Source organism: Pelophylax lessonae (genome assembly GCF_965119305.1).
Source record: "Pelophylax lessonae genome assembly, chromosome: 2".
Classification (NCBI taxonomy): domain Eukaryota; kingdom Metazoa; phylum Chordata; class Amphibia; order Anura; family Ranidae; genus Pelophylax; species Pelophylax lessonae.
The window spans coordinates 700,860,030-700,878,819 of NC_138769.1; the positions used below are offsets into that span (position 1 = coordinate 700,860,030).

Consider the following 18,790-nt stretch of genomic DNA (forward strand, 5'->3'; position numbering starts at 1 on the left):
GGGAGGGAGGGGGAGAGTAGAACTTTCGCTCGAGCCACCTAGGTGACCCGAGCGGAAGTGGGAGCTGGTACCTGTCAAATCTAAGTACTCGCTCCCCCCCCCCCCAAAAAAAAAAATAAAGATGACTTGCCAAATGTGGCATGTCATGGGGGTCAGCAGTATTTAATGCAAAGTTCCACTTTTGAGTGGAATTCCGCTTTTAAGGTAAAAAAATAAATGGAACAAGTAAAAAATAACTAAACATCCAAATAGTTTTACACTGATGTAGCAAGGTTTCCAGGACTGTGGCCTGATGTGGGTCTGCCATTAGTACCGGTAATCCCTCCAGCCCATGTGAGCTGTGACCCTGGGTGTGAGAACTGAAGCAACGACAATTCCGGCATCTTTGTTTGTGGTTTTTATTGGAATAAAGGGGATGGGAGAAGGGAATGAGTGGGACACTTCTTGAGGCTTAAACTAATTACAATTGGGGCTTTACTCAAAAAATTGCCCGTTGGCGCCCTCAACGCCAGCCAACGTTCGCTGACATTGAGAACACGCTGTAGAACATAAGAAGTGCTGAATCCTCGACTTATAGTCCAGAAGATCCAAGACTGAGAACTGTAGAACTCCTGACACTGTTGTACTATGAAAGTCACTATATACTTTCCCTCCACCTGGCCAGGGGAGGACTGGGCCAGGGGGCAGGAGGGCAATTGCCCTCTGGGCTGCCCTGATGCCCTGTAAAAAGGCTGCACTGCTTCTGCCACAGACATGCCTAAAGGATTCCTGGTGAAGAGAAGTAGTCCCTGCCACTGACCTAATGAGTGCGCGTTGACAAAGACACCGTGCCACACACTTCCCCCCCAAACTTATACCCACTCCCAGAATCCTTTGCAGCATAATCTGCCTACTGGGGTAGTTACAAGCTGGGATGTGTCCCCTGATTGGGCTTCCCACACCGCCCTATGAGAAGCCTCTCACAGGAGCCAGTGGGGATACTTCTCCCCTCAGCAGGCACATCTGGAAGCCATGACACCCGAGCTAAATAAATCACAGCCCTGCTGTTAGGCAGACAAGGCCCACTATACATTTACCTAGCACCTACCTGTAGGGTGCTACACCGAAAACCGCTTTTATTTATGGCATGTATCACACATGTGAGCTGTGATTGTGTGCTGCTGTAGTGCGTTCTTACATGGTGCAATGCCTGCAGTTTTCCACCCTTTAACTTCTATATAATTGCATGCTAGTGGATCGATGCATTACAGCCCATTGGAGTAACATGTCCTCTTTTTTGTTTTCTTTCATAAACTCCCACCAACACAGTACATTGAGGTAAACTGAAGCCATAAGACATAAAGCACTGCCCAAATCAGCCTACCAGTACTGGTATGAATAATCCTTAAATCTGGCCAGCTTGGCCCGTAGGGGAGCATTACTGTGTGACTGCCCAGCAGTGGAAATCTGGCTGTATTGCTATAGAGACGCCGCTTCCAGAACAGTAATGAATATATCGCACTAGACCGGTGTCCCTAAACAAATATTATCTGTTTGGAGAGAATGTTAAATATAGATCGCCGCCCCCCAGGGATCTCCTGTCCGCTGTGATATAAGGCTCTCTTCCTGTGCTTGGATTTCATTTGGGAATGGTGCATTATGTTCTCTGCAGGTATATTGGAACATTTATCTTTGTAACTTTGCAGCCTTCCACAAATTGTGGTATATTTCTGTGACGCTATATATAGATTGGCTGGATTCCTGTTTTAATACTTTAAGGCAGAGTGTGGTGTATTTTAAGTGCTCGCCCACTGAGTTATTATTGTAGGCTGGAAATCACTTTGTCATAGCGTGTTGTTCCTATAGTTTGATAATTATACTCCATGTGAAGATTTGTAAAAGCTTCCTTTTGTTATTCATCCATATATCAGGAACTTAATATTTCTGTTTGGAGCCAACTCCAGGCTCTGCACTACCCTCCCCCCCCAAATCCCAATATATACCACTTGCTGATCAGGCCTTTTCTGGAACTTTTTGTTTACAGGTTTAAATTAGTATTTTTTGCTAGAAAATTACTTGGAACCCCCAAAATTTTTATATATATATATATATATATATATATATACTCGAGTATAAGCCGACCCGAGTATAAGCCGAGGCCCCTACTTTTACCACAAAAAGATGGGAAAAATCATTGACTCGAGTATAAGCCTAATGTGAGAATGGCATGGTGCAGGAGAATGCAGGGTACTGGCAAGGTACAGGAGAATGCAGGGTACTGGCATGGTGCAGGAGAATGCAGGGTACTGGCAAGGTACAGGAAAATGCAGGGTACTGGCATGGTGCAGGAGAATGCAGGGTACTGGCATGGTACAAGAGGATCCGGGGTTGTGGGCATACTACAGGAGATGCTGTGGGCATGGTACAGGTGGACCATGCCCGCAGCACTGCATCCCTTGTAGTATGCCCGCAGCCCTGCATAATGGCAGGTAGTGCAGCTGTTTCACTTACCTGTTCCAGAGGCGCCTTCATTTTAAAAATGGCGCCGCCCGGAACCGACACGTCATTGCGCACGCGCCGCCGCCGCTCGTATACTTTCGGCTATTCCCGGCGGCGCGTGCGCGGTGACATGTATGCGACGGGCGGCGCCATTTTTAAAGCTTAAGCCCGTCGGAGCGGCCAGGGACTTTTTTTTTTTCTTGACTCGAGTGTAAGCCGAGGGGGACGTTTTCAGCACAAAAAAATGTGCTGAAAAACTTGGCTTATACTCGAGTATATACGGTATATATATATATATATATATATATATATATATATATATATATATATATATATATATATATATATATATGTATGTATGTGTGTGTGTGTGTGTGTATGTATGTATGTCCAAATTGGGATCAATTAGCCATTTTCCCTCCCTGGTGTCATGTGACTCGTTAGCATTACAAGGTCTCAGGTGTGAATGGGGAGCAGCAGGTGTGTTAAATTTGGTGTTATCGCTCTCTCTCTCATATTGGTCACTGGAAGTTCAATATGGCACCTCATGGCAAAGAACTCTGAGGATCTGAAAAAAATAATTGTTTACATAGTTTGTGAGGTTGAAAAAAAAAGATATCCGTCCATCCAGTTCAACCTATGATGTGTGTTTGCTGTTACATTGTATACCCCTGTATGTTGTGATCTTTAAGGTGCTCATCTAATATTTTTTTGAAACTATCGATGCTCCCTGCTATTACGACTGCTTGTGGAAGAGAATTCCACATCCTTACTGCTCTGACAGTGAAGAACCCCTTACGTATTTTAAGCTTAAACCGTTTTTCTCTAGCGCTCATCGACAGACGTAGTCCTCGGTGATACACCACCTTCGGGTTATGTTACCTCCGCAGGAGCAGGACTAGACAGGAAATTAAAAAGCTCTGGCCACACCCTAGGGGCAGTCCCAGAGGGTATATCCTCTCTCTCTCTGCCTCAGCAAATCAGTTATTTTCTGTCTAGTTAGGAGTAAGGACCTAGATACCTTGCTGGGATCTTAGGTCCTGGCAAGAAATTTTTTTCTAAAAGGATTTTTGGACAGCTTTTTTCTCCAGTGTTCCTGTGAGATCTTCAAGCAAGAAAGCTGAACTGGGCGACGGGCTGGATGTTGAGATCCGGTGGTCACCCCAGTTCAGCCTACGAGCGCGTGCAGGCCATAGCTCCGCGCTGAGTCGGCCGCGACAAAGTCCCATTAAAGGACTGTACCCGCGAGTTAAACGTCTCGCTGAAACGCCAAAGACCATGAGTCACGGCGTCTGTATCGGTCGACAGCCCTCCCGCCCCGGTGGAGAGGGGTACTGTCAGGAGTTGGTGCCCGCCTGGTTCCGGTATGGTGAGTAGTATGTTCCCCCTGTTTTCCCTGACGGGTTTTGTGGTGAACGCGGGCCCCTCTCTGTATGGTAAGAAAGAGTTTCTTTCTATCCTATAACATGTCACAAATCCTCCTACTTTGAGTGTGATTTTATGTGTGCAAAAGCCAGGAGGCTTGGTTTGGGAGCGAACAATCTATTGTATACATGTTTCAAAGATGTAATCTGTGGCATTCTGGGAATCTTACGGTGTTAAGTATAAGCTACCTACCAGTCAGAAGCCATGGACATGTAGACTGCCTTCCAAGTCAGATCTCCAGCTAATAGCAGGCCTCCCGAACGGCCATGCGGTCCGCCAGGGCCGGTACCGCCAAACACGCCATATCCCCATGCAGAGAGAGTGTTGTGTGCCTGCAGCACACCGCTAGTCAGCACAGGCCGCCGCCATGTTTTTTGCTGGATCGCACGAGCCGCCATTTTGGCGTAGCCTCGTGTCTCCAGCATGGGGGCGGCCATGTTTTAGGTGATTCTACACCTCGTGGAGCTTAGGGGAGGCGCCGGAAGGCGTACAGAGGGGCGGAGCCGCCTCCTTTCTTCCTGGGCAGCCAGCCAAAAGACTTCCTGTTTGTCTAAGACAGCGCTGTAAGCTGTTGCAGTTCAACTCTGAACATCAAGTGGTGAGCCTGGGGGTCTATCTCTCTCTCTCTCGATCGATAGGGATCCCTAGCAGGTAACACTAAGGGGTTTTTTGTGGCGCTGAGGGTCAAAAAAAAAAAAAAAAAAAAAAAAAAAAAGTTTTTCTTTACTTTGAATTATATTATCCAGGAAGTAACTGGAGTTATTATGGACCCTGCCACACAGATTCCCCCACCTGTTTCCCTCGAGGGGGCCTCGGGACCCGCCGGTGTACAGAGTATAGAGTCATTTACAGCAATTTTGGAGTCTATGGTGGCTCGGGTGGAGGCGGCCTGTCAGGGACGGGGGTCAAGGAAGCGACCCCCGCCTACCCCTATACTATCTGACACCTCTGACTCTGATTCAGAGATGGTCACTGCAGTTGCAGGTTCCTCTGCAAGGGCTGCTATCCCAGGTAAAGCCCCCTCAGACAGTGAGGAGGACGCTTCTTCTCCTGCTATAATTCAGGAAGAAGCATTGGTGGACGCACTAGTTGTGGCAGTGCAAGAAACCTTAAAACTTGAGGCTTTACCGGCAGAGGCAACTGAAACAGAGAGGCCTTTTGGGACTAATAAGCCCATCAAGACGGCGAAGGCCTTTCCTGTACCTAAATGTTTTGGAAATCAGATTAAAGGAGAATGGGAACATTCTAAACGTACCTTTACTATTTCCAAGCGTATTGCTAGACGCTATCCGTTTGAGGAATCCATCATTAAGAAATGGACGGTACCACCAGTCGTGGATCCGCCTATTTCCAGGCTGAATAAAGCCACGGTTATTCCAGTGGAGGACACTTCGTCCTTTAAGGATCCGGTGGATCGAAAGATAGAAGCGGAGTCCCGCACTATCTTTTCTCTGATAGGGTCAGCATTTAGACCAGTAATTGTTATTGGTCTAGTTTCCCAGACACTTACAGAATGGGCGAAGATGGTACGCCAAGATCTTAGGGGAAAAGATATTCCCCAGGAGACATCTGATTTGATAGAACAGATCATACAAGGGCTACGGTTTATCTGTGACGCAGCCTTAGACACTACTCCTTTGTTAGGGCATGCATCTAAGTTAGCAGTGATCCTCAGACGTGTGCTGTGGTTAAAATGCTGGTCAGCTGACCTAGGTTCCAAAAAGACTTTGACCAATCTCCCTTTCCAGGGGAATCGTCTATTTGGAGCCAACCTAGATGAAATCATTAAGGATGCCACCGGGGGCAAGAGTACTTTTTTACCACAGGCTGCAAAAGCTAAGGAACCTCGCAACAAGCGAGGACCTTTCTTTACCGCCCATAAAGGACGCCCGGCTGGTACTTCCGGGAAAGGCAAGACTCCTCCAGGAGGGTTCAAGAAGGGCTGGTCGGACAAGCAGAGGACCAACCCAGCCAAACCCGAAGTAAAGGAGTACACAGCCTGAAGGTGCGCCCCCACCCAATTTCCAAAGTTTTCACCGGTATTCAGGACATTAGATCGAGCATCAACCACTACTACCGGTGCGATTCTTCCCTTCCAACATTTAAGTACAGGAAGCGGTAGTTACCGTTCCCTGTATAGATCTTTTCCTTTACCCTTTCCTAAGATTAGTCCCGATACCTCACAGGAATCGGATCTGATTGACCAGATAGGCCAAGTAGCCTCTAGTCGGGTGACTTCGGTCCCTGAGGTTCAACCAGAAAAGATCACCTTGCCTGATAACTATCAGGTATCTGATAAATGTGTGGGAACAGAAAACGACCAGACTTTCTCGGATGGTCGGGGCCAGATACCTCTAGGGACGCCTGGTTCAGATCCAATCAGCGCCAGTGGTCCTAGAAATTCTAGGCTGGCCTCTTCAAGCCGGCCTGGCCGACTTGGACAGGTTAGTCGCAGACGTTCCGTGGGAACTTCGTCTCAGGGAGTGTCTGTAGTCTCAAGGACCTATTTACCTTCGTGCTTTACAGTCGCTGGTTTTAATGGCCTGGCCATTGAGACCCAAGTACTGAAGGACAGAGGTTTGTCTACTTCTGTCATTCCTACCCTTATTAAAGCAAGGAAAGCGACTTCCAGCAAAGTCTATTATCACACATGGAAGACTTATATTGCGTGGTGCGAATCTTTAGGATTTCCTCCACGTACCTATTCGGTGTCTCGAATATTGGCCTTTTTGCAACAAGGGGTTGAGCAGAAGCTAGCCTTGAGCACCATCAAGGGTCAAGTTTCAGCATTAGCAATCTTCTTTCAGAAACCTTTAGCTACCAAATCCTTGGTGCGGAATTTCATCCAGGGGGTGCGGCACCTGGCTCCTCCAGTCCGCGCGCCCTTACCGCCCTGGGATCTTAATTTGGTTTTGTCGGTTCTACAGAAACCTCCCTTTGAAAACATCAGGGAGATTCCCTTGCTTACTTTATCCCAGAAGGTGGTCTTCTTGGTGGCTATTACTTCTGCTCGCAGGGTGTCAGAACTGGCTGCATTATCATGCCAGTCCCCATACCTAGTGATTCATAGGGATAAGGTAGTACTTCATCCTAAGCCATCTTTTCTTCCTAAGGTGGTTTCAGATTTTCATCTGAATGAAGATATTGTACTACCTTCCTTGTGTCCTCAGCCCAAGCATCATCGGGAACATGCGTTGCATTCCTTGGATGTGGTTCGGGCAATCAGGGTATACCTGAAAGCTACGGAATCATTCCGTAAGACGGATTCACTTTTTGTGATCACGGATGGGCCCAGAAAGGGTTTGCCTGCATCTGCCGCGACCATTGCCAAATGGATTAGACAAACGGTGGTACAGGCTTATTCTATTAAGGGTCAGAGTCCTCCGTTCCCTGTTAGGGCGCACTCCACTCGAGCGCTCAGTACTTCCTGGGCCTTTCGCCATCAGGCGTCAGTGGTCCAGGTATGTAAGGCGGCCACTTGGTCGTCGGTACATACCTTTACTAAATTCTATAAAATTGATGTGACGGCATCGGCGGATGCCTCATTTGGCCGCAAGGTTTTGCAGGCCGCAATTTGAGGAGACCGGTGGTCTACCTCGAGGGTTTTTTTCTGTTTGAAAAATTTTTTTGTTGAGTCTCATCATTAAGGATGAGCATTGTAAACTTCTAGTTGGCACCGGTTGGGCCTTCTAGATTGGGATTTGATTTCCATTTTCCCACCCCTCAGTTGTGATACTGCTCTGGGACGTCCCGAAGGTGGTGTATCACCGAGGACTACGTCTGTCGATGAGCGCTAGAGAAAAATGGATTTTTGTAAAATCTTACCGTAAAATCCTTTTCTCTTAGCTCATCGACAGACGTAGTCCCCGCCCCTCTGTTTTGGAGTTGGGTTGGGTTAAATTCTCTAAGCACTGCTTTTTCACATAACTGATTTGCTGAGGCAGAGAGAGAGAGGATATACCCTCTGGGACTGCCCCTAGGGTGTGGCCAGAGCTTTTTAATTTCCTGTCTAGTCCTGCTCCTGCGGAGGTAACATAACCCGAAGGTGGTGTATCACCGAGGACTACGTCTGTCGATGAGCTAAGAGAAAAGGATTTTACGGTAAGATTTTACAAAAATCCATTTTTCCTCTAGTTTTAGTGAGTGGCCTCGTGTCTTATTGTATTCCCTTTCTCTAAAAAGTTTGTTCCTTATGCTAGGGTCGCCAGTACAGTATTTGTACATTGATATCATATCCCCCCCTCAATCGTTTCTTCTTCAGAGAGAATAAGTTCAGTGCTTGTAGTCTTTCCTCATAGCCGATGCCCTCCATTCCCCTAATTATTTTTGTTTCCCTTCTCTGGACTCTCTCCAGTTCCAGCACATCCTTCCTGTTGCTCTACATAAAGATGGCCTAGGCTATAAGAAGTTTGCCATAAGAAGTTTGCCAAGACCCTGAAACTGAGCTGCAGCACGGTGACCAAGACCATACAGCGGTTTAACAGGACAGGTTCCTCTCAGAACAGACCTTGCCATGGTCAACCGAAGGAGTTGAGTGTACATGCTCAGCATTGCTGCTGCGGTTGAAGGGGTGGGAGGGTCAGACTATACGCTGCACACTGCATCAAATTGTTCTGCATGGCTTTCGTCCCATAAGGAAGCCTCTTCTAAAGAGGATGCACAAGAGTGTACACTCACTACTTTACATTGTAAAATCCAAAAAGTGCAGCGCTAAATATGGTGATCAATATATGTATGCACAGATATAAAAGTGAAAACCAAAGAGTTCATAAAGTGAGTCCCAGGTGCAAAAGAAGCAAAAACATCCAAACTCATAAGTGGCGGTTAACGGTGAAGGAATCCCCACACCAGAAAGGATGATGAATGCGCTCACCGGAGGGTATGGACCCAAATTACCCTATAGTAAATAGGCCATACAAGGTGGTAATACCGGAAATTCCCCAGAGGTAGCTGGAACACCAGATGGTTACTGAAGGTGGCCAGAGCGTCTCATACAGGATGCCAAGGATTCTCCCACAGTAGTACATGGAGGAACAAGCTAGACAAAACCGACATAGTGTAAAACTGCTAAAAATTCCTTGATTTTAAAAAAGTTATACACTTACAGGCATCCAATAGACACATTCAGGGAATGCAGATATAGATGGCAATTCTGACAATCTGACGCATTTCATCTAATCAGACCTCATAGGAAGCTGCCCGGTAGCTTCCTATGATTGTCTGATTAGACGAAACGCGTCAAAAATCAGAATTGCCATTTGTATCTCCTGAATGTGTCTATTGGATGCTTGGAAGTGCATAACTTTTTTGTGTTGTGTTTTTTTTTTTTTTTTAAGCCTGCAGACGTCAGAGCACAGGTCCAGGCTCAGGGAAAATTGTGACAATGGAGTCGGGATCCCCTCCATGCCTAGACCAGCTCAGCCTCTTTTCTTCCACGTAGTCAAATTTGAAAAAAATATTTCATTCAATATTTTATTATATAATATAATTAAAAATTTTTTTAATATTTAAATATTTTTTGTAAAAGGTAGAATTTTAAAAATATAGGGCAGAACTTTTAAAATGAAGTAAATAACCCCTTTTACAGGTTTTTACTTTTGTACATGCACCTTTGTTAGCCTATACATCTATGCACACATAGGTGTATTAGAAGAGGAGCATTTAAGGCTCCGTTTACATATAGGCTTTTCAGATCGCGGGCAGAATTGCAGCCATTCTGCCCACGATTCCGGACCCTTGCAAGTTATGGGACGCCCAAGAGATTCCCGTGACTTTCAATGGCACTCCAAACGTGGCGCGATTTTGCCGCAATTGTCGCCCGACGAATCGCGCAAGAAAAGGATAATCCACAGACATGAACCCCCTTGTAGGAGTAGGTGCCACATCCCGAAAAGCAATAGCTGCAAACGAAAGGGATCCCCTAAGGCACAGGTGTCAAACACAAGGCTCGCGGGCCGAACCCGGCCCTCTAGGCCATTTTATGTGGCCCTCGCACCTCTCCTGTAGCTACAGGAGAGCTCCAGTCCTCCTCCAGACCTTATACTTTTTGCTTTCCAGCAATGCCTCCAGCTTCTTTCCAGCAGCACCACAAGGTAAGGGAGGTGCACTGTGATGTAAGGGGGGACTCAACTTCTGATGGTGGAGAGGCTCTTGACGTCTTATGTAAGGGTAGGGGATGCACTTGACATCTAGTCCTACAGATACAACCGGCCCTTTTGAGGGCAATCATAATGCTGATGCGGCCCGCGATTAAATTGAGTTTGACACCCCTGCCCTAAGGCTCCGTTCACATCTAGGCGTTTTGGGGCGTTTTTGGGGCGTTTTTCTGCTCTAGGATCAGCTCTCAAAACGCCCAACAAGACAAATCCTATTCATTTCAATGGCCCCTGTTCACATCTGAGCGTTTTGACGCTGTATACAAAACGCCCAACGCTCAAAAAAGTACATGAGCTTCTTTTTAGGCAGATTACAGGCGTTTTCCATTGATCTCTATTCAATCTAAAAACGCCTGCACAAAAATCGCGGTAAAAATCGCGGTAAAATCGCGGTAAAAAACGCCGCTAAAATCGCGGTAAAAAACGCGCGAAAAACGCTACGCTCAGGTGTGAATGTAGCCTTAGGGTTTGGGACTTTAATGGCACTCAAAAGGATACAAAAATGTATAAAAGTATAAATGTTTATTGAAGAATAACAAATAAATTATAATATAATGAATCCCAAATTGGGCAAACAGTTCCATAAAAAACACAGTACAGATACCCAACGGGTTTTCGAAGCTGTGTGCTCCAGACAAATCGCGCAAAGAAGTACAAGAACATCTTTTGGGTGTCAGGCGTCCCGCGATTTTACCTGCGAATCGACGGGTGGCAATCCCGGGAAAATCGCGCCGCTTTTGGAGTGCTATTGCAAGTCACGGGAATCGCTCGGGCGTCCCACGACGTGCAGTGGTTCAGAATCGCTGCAATTCTGCCCGCGATCCAAAGCGCCTATATGTGAACGGAGCCTAAAGACTGAGAAACAAAAAAATATAAAAAACACCCCACCAGCACATTCAGGAGAGGAGTTTTTGGGCAGGTAAAACACTGAAACTGCTTTGACTGCCCCTAAACACTTTGTGTTTAGCGCTTGAGCATTTATTCATTCCATTGACCAGAATAAATTAATATTCTGGCCAAATTAAGCAATGAACAACCAAAAATTTGATGAACCTGCGCAAAACGCAGTTTTTGGCGTTCGTTTTTTAAGCTGCTTTTTCCTCCTAGCAACAAAGGCGTCAAAGACCGTATAATATTGATATTTTATTTGATTGGGTTCCGTTTATTATACAAACTGATTATTGGTAATTGCAGGTAGGAATGTATTTATAAGTCTTGGGCCTTCTGCTGCAGAAATGAGTTTAAATATAGCTTTTGCCGTTCAGGAACAAACGATTTTCAGGATTGCGATCAGTGCCAGGCGAGGCGGCAGTTCAGAGCCTTTTGTGTGGAATCAGCCAAAATGCGTGTTTTTGGCTGAATAGAACGAAATTAATCCCACGGCGTGTTTTCATTTCCTCTCCAGCAGTTGCTTTTTTGCCGTGAGATGATTATTTTAACGGCTTACGGAAATTTTATGAAAGGGGGGGGGGAGGTGAAAAGGTGAAATGGCTATTAAGCGCGGAGGAAGGGCGGCGTTTGCGTTTTCAGAGCACTTGGTCCACTTATGACACATCAATGTGTTTAGGTGGTGAATTCGGTCGTAGAGGTGACACCGAACGCACATCCGCCGGGGGAGAGTCACAAAGCGTCGGCAGACCGCTATCCGTGTAAGTGTCTTGCTGTTCTGTTTTCTTATAAATAGATTTTTGCGCTTTTTTTTTTTTTTTGCAAATCCTTGTGTTCTTTTCAAAAAGTAAAAAGCTACTTTTTGATAAGTTTAATTCATAATTCTATAATTAATTATTATCCTATCATTTGGAAAAGTTACATTTTATAAATTGCAAATAAACGTTTAAGCTATTTTTTTTTTTTTTTTAACTTACCAATACAGCCGTATATTATTAGTTTACGTTCGGATTCACGCAAACAGGCGGTTTGACCCGTACAGCGTAAAATTTCTGAGTTTTTGGGTGCCCCGAAAGCTATAAAAAGCAATATAGCAGTCTCTTTGTCAGGCTGAAATACTAGCTGGCTTGGATGCTGACCAAGGAGTACTCATGTTTTGAAATCGCATGCAGAATTGCGGCCATTCTGACCGCTATTCAAAATTGCGGCAGAAGGCACAACGTGTTCAATAGGCTGCCCTATGCGCGTTTTGTCTCCCCAAAAAAGCGCCTGCTTCTTTTTGTGGTGACAAGCTTAGCATGATTTTTTTTAACCGCACGTTTCGCCATGCGATTCTGTCTCAAGGCAATAGCAGCTGAATTGCACCATGTTTGGGATGCCATTAAGAATAACAGCATCCCAAATGGGGTGCAGTTCTGCCGCTATTGTTGTGCGACAGAATCACTTGGCAATTGCGGGAAAACGTGCGGTTAAAAATCACGTTAAGCTCATCACCCAAGAAGGAGCAGGCGCTTCTTTAGGGAGACAAACGAGGATAAGGCTGTTGAACAAAGGTTTTTTTACTTTCATGCATAGAATATAGGGCAAAAAAACCTTCAGCCTTTAGGACCACTTTGAGCTGTTGTCACAGTTGCTGGACAGGAGGTAAAGAAAAATCCTACTAATGAAGGCCCCTGTAGCAGTGAAAAACTCAACAGGTTTCGTCACTCCATTCAAAACTTAAAGTGATACTAAAGGCATCATTTTTAAAATAACAAACATGTTGCACTTACCTGCTCTGTGTAATTGTTTTGCACAGAGCAGTCCCGATCCTCCTCTGATCCACCGCCAGTGCTTCTGGCCCCTCTCTGCTGCGGAGTGCCCCCACAGCAAGCAGCTTGCAATGAGGCCACCTAAGCAGGCGTGCTCCTGAGCTGCTGCTCTGCGTGTCTATTCAGATACAGAGCCGTGACTAGGCCCCACCCCCTCTCTCTCCTCATTGGCTCACAGGCCAATGGCTCCTGCTACTATTTCAGTCAATGAGGGAACGTCATGCACATCACTGGATCGCGATGGGGCTCAGGTAAGTATTTGGGGGGCTGCTGCACACAGAAGGTTTTTTTTTTTTTAACCTTCTCTGGGCTAAAGCTCATTTAAAATGGTCTGTTGCAAAGTGGAAAACTGTTCTGTGGTCAGACGAATCAAAATTTGACATTTTTATGGCAACAAAGGGTGCTTCCAGCTTGTTATCAGAACTCCGTTCAAAAGCATGCATCTTTGATAGTATGGGGGGGGGGGGGTGCGTTAGTGCGCATGGAATAGGCAGCTTGTTTGTACATCTGGAAAAGCACCATCAATACTGAAAGATATATCCAGGTTTTACAGCAGCATATTCTCCCATGCAGATGATGTCTTCTAGGGAAGGCCTTGCATATTTCATCAGGACAATGCTAAACTATACTGCATCTATGACAACAGCATGGCTTCATAGTAGAGTCCGGGGGCTTGACTAGCTTGCCTGCAGTCCAGACCTTTCACCAATTGAAAATTCTTGGCGTATCCTGAAACAAAAATACGGCAAAGAAAACCCATGACTGTTGAGCAGTTAGAATCCTAGATCTGTAAATGTGTTATCTGTTATACATTGTAACTATCAGAAGGGTGCATTATCTACTTGACACTTGGGCATTGCTTTATTTGACTTGTAAACTCCTATTAGATGGAACCTACTATTTTTTAAAATTTGAAGAAAAAAAATTCCCATACAGGCATTCCCCGGGTTACAAACAAGATAGGGTCTATAGGTTTGTTCTTAAGTTGAATTTGTTTGTAAGTCGGAAGAGTTACATTTTTTAGGTTTAGCTCCATCCAAAATAATAATTTTACATTTTTTGGATAGCATAGGGAAGGATGAACACCCCTGTACCATTTGTTTTGGTGTCTTCACCCCTGTTCAGAAGTTTTAACCTCACTTTCTGTCCCCATGACAATTGGATTTTGAAAATTTCGGGATGTTGTGGAAACAAGGATTAGTGATAAAGCTTCAGTGGAGACATCTTTTTCCCATGATAACTCTTACAGGAGTGAATTTCCCTTCCTCAGGGGAGATTTCTTCTCACTTCCTGTTGTCTCCCTCCGATTGTAAGTAGGAGTTGTTTGTAAGTCGGATGTTTGTAACCCGGGGACTGCCTGCAGGACTGCTGTTAGAAATCGCTGGGCCCCGTACAGACTACCTGGCAGGGCCCCCCAAGAAAATATTAAAGATATATTTAGCTAAAATGACAACAAAATCACTATTAGCAGACACAAATATAACATAACTCACAATTCCTGCTAAATCTAAAAAAAAAAAAAAAACAATGTTAAATAAAAATGAAGATGAAAAAAATATACAGGCCGGGCAGTTGGAGCTCAGTGATCAGAGAGACAGAGAGAGAGAGAAACAAAGTTACAAATAAACTCCTGAGCAGAGATAACATTAGAGCCAGTGCTGGGAGGGGGGCCCACACAAGGGAGGGGGATTAGTGAGGGACAACTGTCTCTTTCTCAACAGATAAAAGCTGATAGCAGGGAGAGGGACAGATCAGATTCAGGTGCTGGAGGAAGATTTCTGTATTTGTTGTCCATCACTAATCCCCCTCTCTGTGTTGGCCCCCCTGTGTGCTCAGGCCCCCTACAAGAGGGCTGGAGGTCCCCCCCTAATATCGGCCCTGACTGCCTGTATCAGGCAAGAATGGGATAACCTTCATCTCCGAAATCTCCAGCAACTGGTCTCCTAAGTTTTCAGATCTTTGTTGGTAAAAGAAGAGGGGGTTCTACACCGTGGTAAACATGGCCCTGTCCCAACTTTTTTGAGATGTGTTGCTGCCATTAATTTAAAAATGACCTTTTTTTTTTTTTTTTCCTAACATGGTCCATTTTTCTCAGTAAAACATTTTATATGTTTTCTATTGTGAATAGAATAAGGGTTTATGAGATTTGCAAATCATTGCATTCTGTTTTTATGTAGGTTTTTTAGTTTCTCAACTTTTTTGGATTTTTTTTTTTTCTTTTAATTTGCTATTCTTTTCCCCCATGAAAGTGAAATTAACCCTTAAAGACAGGGATCTCCAAACTACGGCCCTCCAGCTGTTGTGGAACTATATGTCCCATGCGGCATTGTAAAACTCTGACATTCACAGACCTGACTAGACATGATGGGGAATGTAGTTCCTGAACTGGAGGGCCATACTTTGGAGACCCCTGCCTTAGGGCTAAGGAATGGTAAGCTGCAATGCATTACATTTTTGCTCCTGGGTTTGGATATACACAAAGTGTATGTATATAAAATATATAATTTATGTATGTTTTATATAATTTTGTTTCTTACATGCCTATTTTTCTTTCTTTGAAGGAATCACGGGCCCTAATGGAGATTTGAAAGCGGCCTGCTGAAGCGTTGGAGAGAGTATGGTAAAACACCAACCGCTACAGTACTACGAGCCTCAGCTTTGCCTGTCATGTCTGACTGGGATCTACGGTTGCCGCTGGAAACGGTACCAGCGGTCACATGACGACACCACTAAGGTAAGAGAGAGTTCATGTAGTATTTGCATTTGCGAACATTTCCCTATTTTTCTCTTCCTTTTTTTTTTTTTTTTTTCCCCACAATGGATACAGTGTGAAATAATTAAAGGCATAATTCAACTTTTAACTAAAACAACTTCGATAAGGGGTGTCTGTGGATAAAAACAAATCATGCAGCTCTGACTAAAGTTGAATAATGCCGTTGCTATAGGTGTAGGCCATTTATATACCTCCGGAAAGCCTGACTGGATTACTCTCCGGGAGGTTGCTAAGTGAGGCCTAGTGATTACTGCTCACTTCCACCATCACAGGAGTGAGGTTTTCCCAGATTCGAAACCCCCTACATGCGCTTCCTCCCCCCTGATGCAGTAGCTCTGAGTTCAGCATTTGAGGGCTCACTCCTGTAATGGTGGAGGTGAGCAATAACAACTAGGCCTCATTTAGCAACATCATAGCAACTTCCTGGGAGTATTCCAGTCAGGCATCATGAGGTACTTAAATGGCCTAAGTGTCGGTTCACACTATGGCGACACGACTTTGGGCGAGTTATGCCCTCACCCGTGCACCGCGACTTTGGCAGGAAGTAATGGAAGTCAATGCAAGTCGCTCCGATATTGCCCCGAAGTAGTACAGGAACCTTTTTCTAAGTCGGAGCGACTTGAGTCGCTCCTATTAGAACGGTTCCAATTGCACAGCACGGTCCGCTACTTGTCAGGCGACCAAGTTGCCTGACAAGTCGGAACAGTGTGAACCGGCACTTAGATATATAAAATCAAAGTTCACTTGTGCCGCTGGATGGAGATGACCATGTGGCCCCACGTGACCCCTGCAAGGGTCCCCCCCCAGCCAAAGGTCCCACCAGGGCTTGGGTAAGGAAGCCAGGAATCTGAGTGGTGTCAAATGTGGCGTGTCACCACCAGCAGGGCAAAATCACAGTGCACTTTTGCCCTGATGGCAGTGACATGCCACAATTGACACCACAAAGATCACTGGCTTCCTTGTCCAAGCTCTGGTGGGACCTTTGGCTGGAGGACCCTACCGTTGTGCTGGTCATGTGGAGGGACCCATAGTTATCTACATCCCGCGGCAGAAGCAAACTTTTATTTTATGTGTCTATATGTTTTTATATTTCCTAGGCTGTAAACATCCTTTGCTCATCATATATGAACCTAAATGATGTGACTCTCTCCCATAATATCCCTGAAGGAAGGATTGAATTCCTCCTGAAATGCGTCGGATTGAAAAGTAGATATTGTCACCCAAATTGTGTATAAAATACTATTCAGCCTTTTTCATATATGTGACCAATTTTAATTGTCTGTAAGGACGCTTACATTTTATGTGTAGGTAATGCTCTTTTTTTTTTTAATCCAAATATACTTTTTGGTTCCTAAATCTGCTTCTAAAGTACCACCAAATATTTGGGGGTTATTACCTTGTTCCTATCGATTTCAGGGATGTTGGCAGATTTTTTTTTGGCTTTCTTTGGGGGTCCTACTCCTCTGCATAGGCAGTTTTTTTGGCAACTAGGCAAGGTGAAACTGACAAAATTGCGATGGAAAAGTTTAAAGGGTTAGTGATCCTATTTGGGGAGAATGTCCATTCCGGTGACAGGAAATGGGGTGGATCAGTGGTCACCAAAAAAAAAATAAAAAGCTTTTGGAAGATTCTAATCCTTCCCCTGCTCACTTTTTTTTTTTCTGTGTGTCGATGTTGGTGATCTTTCACAGATACAGAGGGTGTTGGGGAAGTATTTGGTTGTATGACATACCATGCGACCGCCTAATTGAATTGGATTGGGGGTTGTGTGAAATACTAGAGGCAGCGCGGTCCTGGCGTGGTAAGGTAATCTGCCGCTATGCAGTGCTGATAATGTTGGCATAGGAAGGCCGTAGAGTGATGGCCTTACTTTCCGGAAGCTCTCATGGATTCCTTGGAGATTTTAGGATGTGAAATGGATACATTGTATCTCTGCACGCTCATCACATTCCATGATGTATAGCTGAGAAGAATCGGGATAATGTTACAAGTACGCTGCAGCCAATGCGTTCAGAGCCATCCCTTCCACATCGGTCTACTTATTATGGCCTTGTGCAGTGACGGAATACATACATTAGTATCTCCAGGGAGGAAAAACTATCCATATATATAGATATATATATATATAGATATATAATATATATAATTTTTTTTTTTTTTTTAAAGGGTTGGTGCATCTTTCCCAACAAAAGTTGCCTATGCATGTATTTGGTGTGGGGGGGGGGGGGGGGGGCAATAGATAAAAAAACAAACTGTGCAGCTCTGACTAAAGTTGAATATTGTATAAAAAATAACCGCGCTAAGCACAAAAAAGAAATAAAACAATAAAATGAGAAATGTGAAATGAAGCTGTAGTGGGAAACACCAAAAAGTAAATGTAAAGGGAGAGCAGCGCTAAATTGATGTGTTGATAATAAATCAAACTTATAAAAAGTGATAACCGTGAACTGTGCTAAAAATAGTATTAACCAATTCCGTGTAAAACATTAAACAATCAGTAATGAATAATCCATAAATAGCAAGAAATAATCTGTTGATAAATCTGTAAATAAATAATGTCCAAAAAGAACAGCAAAGTCCAATGTAGGGTGCCAAGTACAGGAAAGGAATCCACCACCAATTTCTGTGACTTGATCCACAGTTAGTTCTGCATGCTAAGAGCACACTAAACGCTTACCAGAACCAGGGTAAATGTAGGCATCCAACATATGATGGGAACACCACTGAAATCCTACAGGTGGTGTGGTTCCTCTCTCTGGGTGGTCTATGCAATCCAGCAAGGAGCCGCGATGTACACCAGTCACCACACTAAGTGGTCCAAAGCCCAGCACTCCCAAAGGGATATGAAAGAAAAGGGGCCACAATAGTGTAGTATGTAGGGACAATTTATTGTAAACAAGGTAAACAACTCACATTTAGGTAGAAATCAATAGCGCTATTCTCGGCTCATTCAACAGAACGCCACCGCCCGACTTCCGGGTATCACGTGGTGACGTCAGCACGCCTTCCCGGCGCGTTTCCTCATAGATGACGTCTTCCTGGGGATGACATCATCTATGATGAAACACGTCGCAAAGGCGTGCTGACGTCACCACGTGATACCCGGAAGTCGGGCAGCGGCGTTCTGTTGAATGAGCCGAGAATATTCCTCCCACTGACACCAATGACGGGACACTATTCCCCCCCCCACTGACACCAATGACGGGACACTATTCCCCCCCCCCACTGACACCAATGATGAGACACTATTCCCACCACTC

General features: G+C 44.9%; 1 protein-coding gene across 4 annotated transcripts in view; it reads left to right on the plus strand.

Annotated features, from left to right (window-relative positions):
• The window catches only part of GDPD5 (glycerophosphodiester phosphodiesterase domain containing 5), a 362,654-nt gene that overhangs the window by 156,551 nt on the left and 187,313 nt on the right, over positions 1 to 18,790 (plus strand). For all 4 annotated transcript variants that reach the window (XM_082246656.1, XM_082246659.1, XM_082246657.1 and 1 more), the window contains exon 2: positions 15,319 to 15,491. In XM_082246656.1, coding sequence (XP_082102782.1) covers positions 15,375 to 15,491 — 117 coding nt within the window. In that variant the 5' untranslated portion in view covers positions 15,319 to 15,374. The remainder of the gene's footprint in view (positions 1 to 15,318; positions 15,492 to 18,790) is intronic.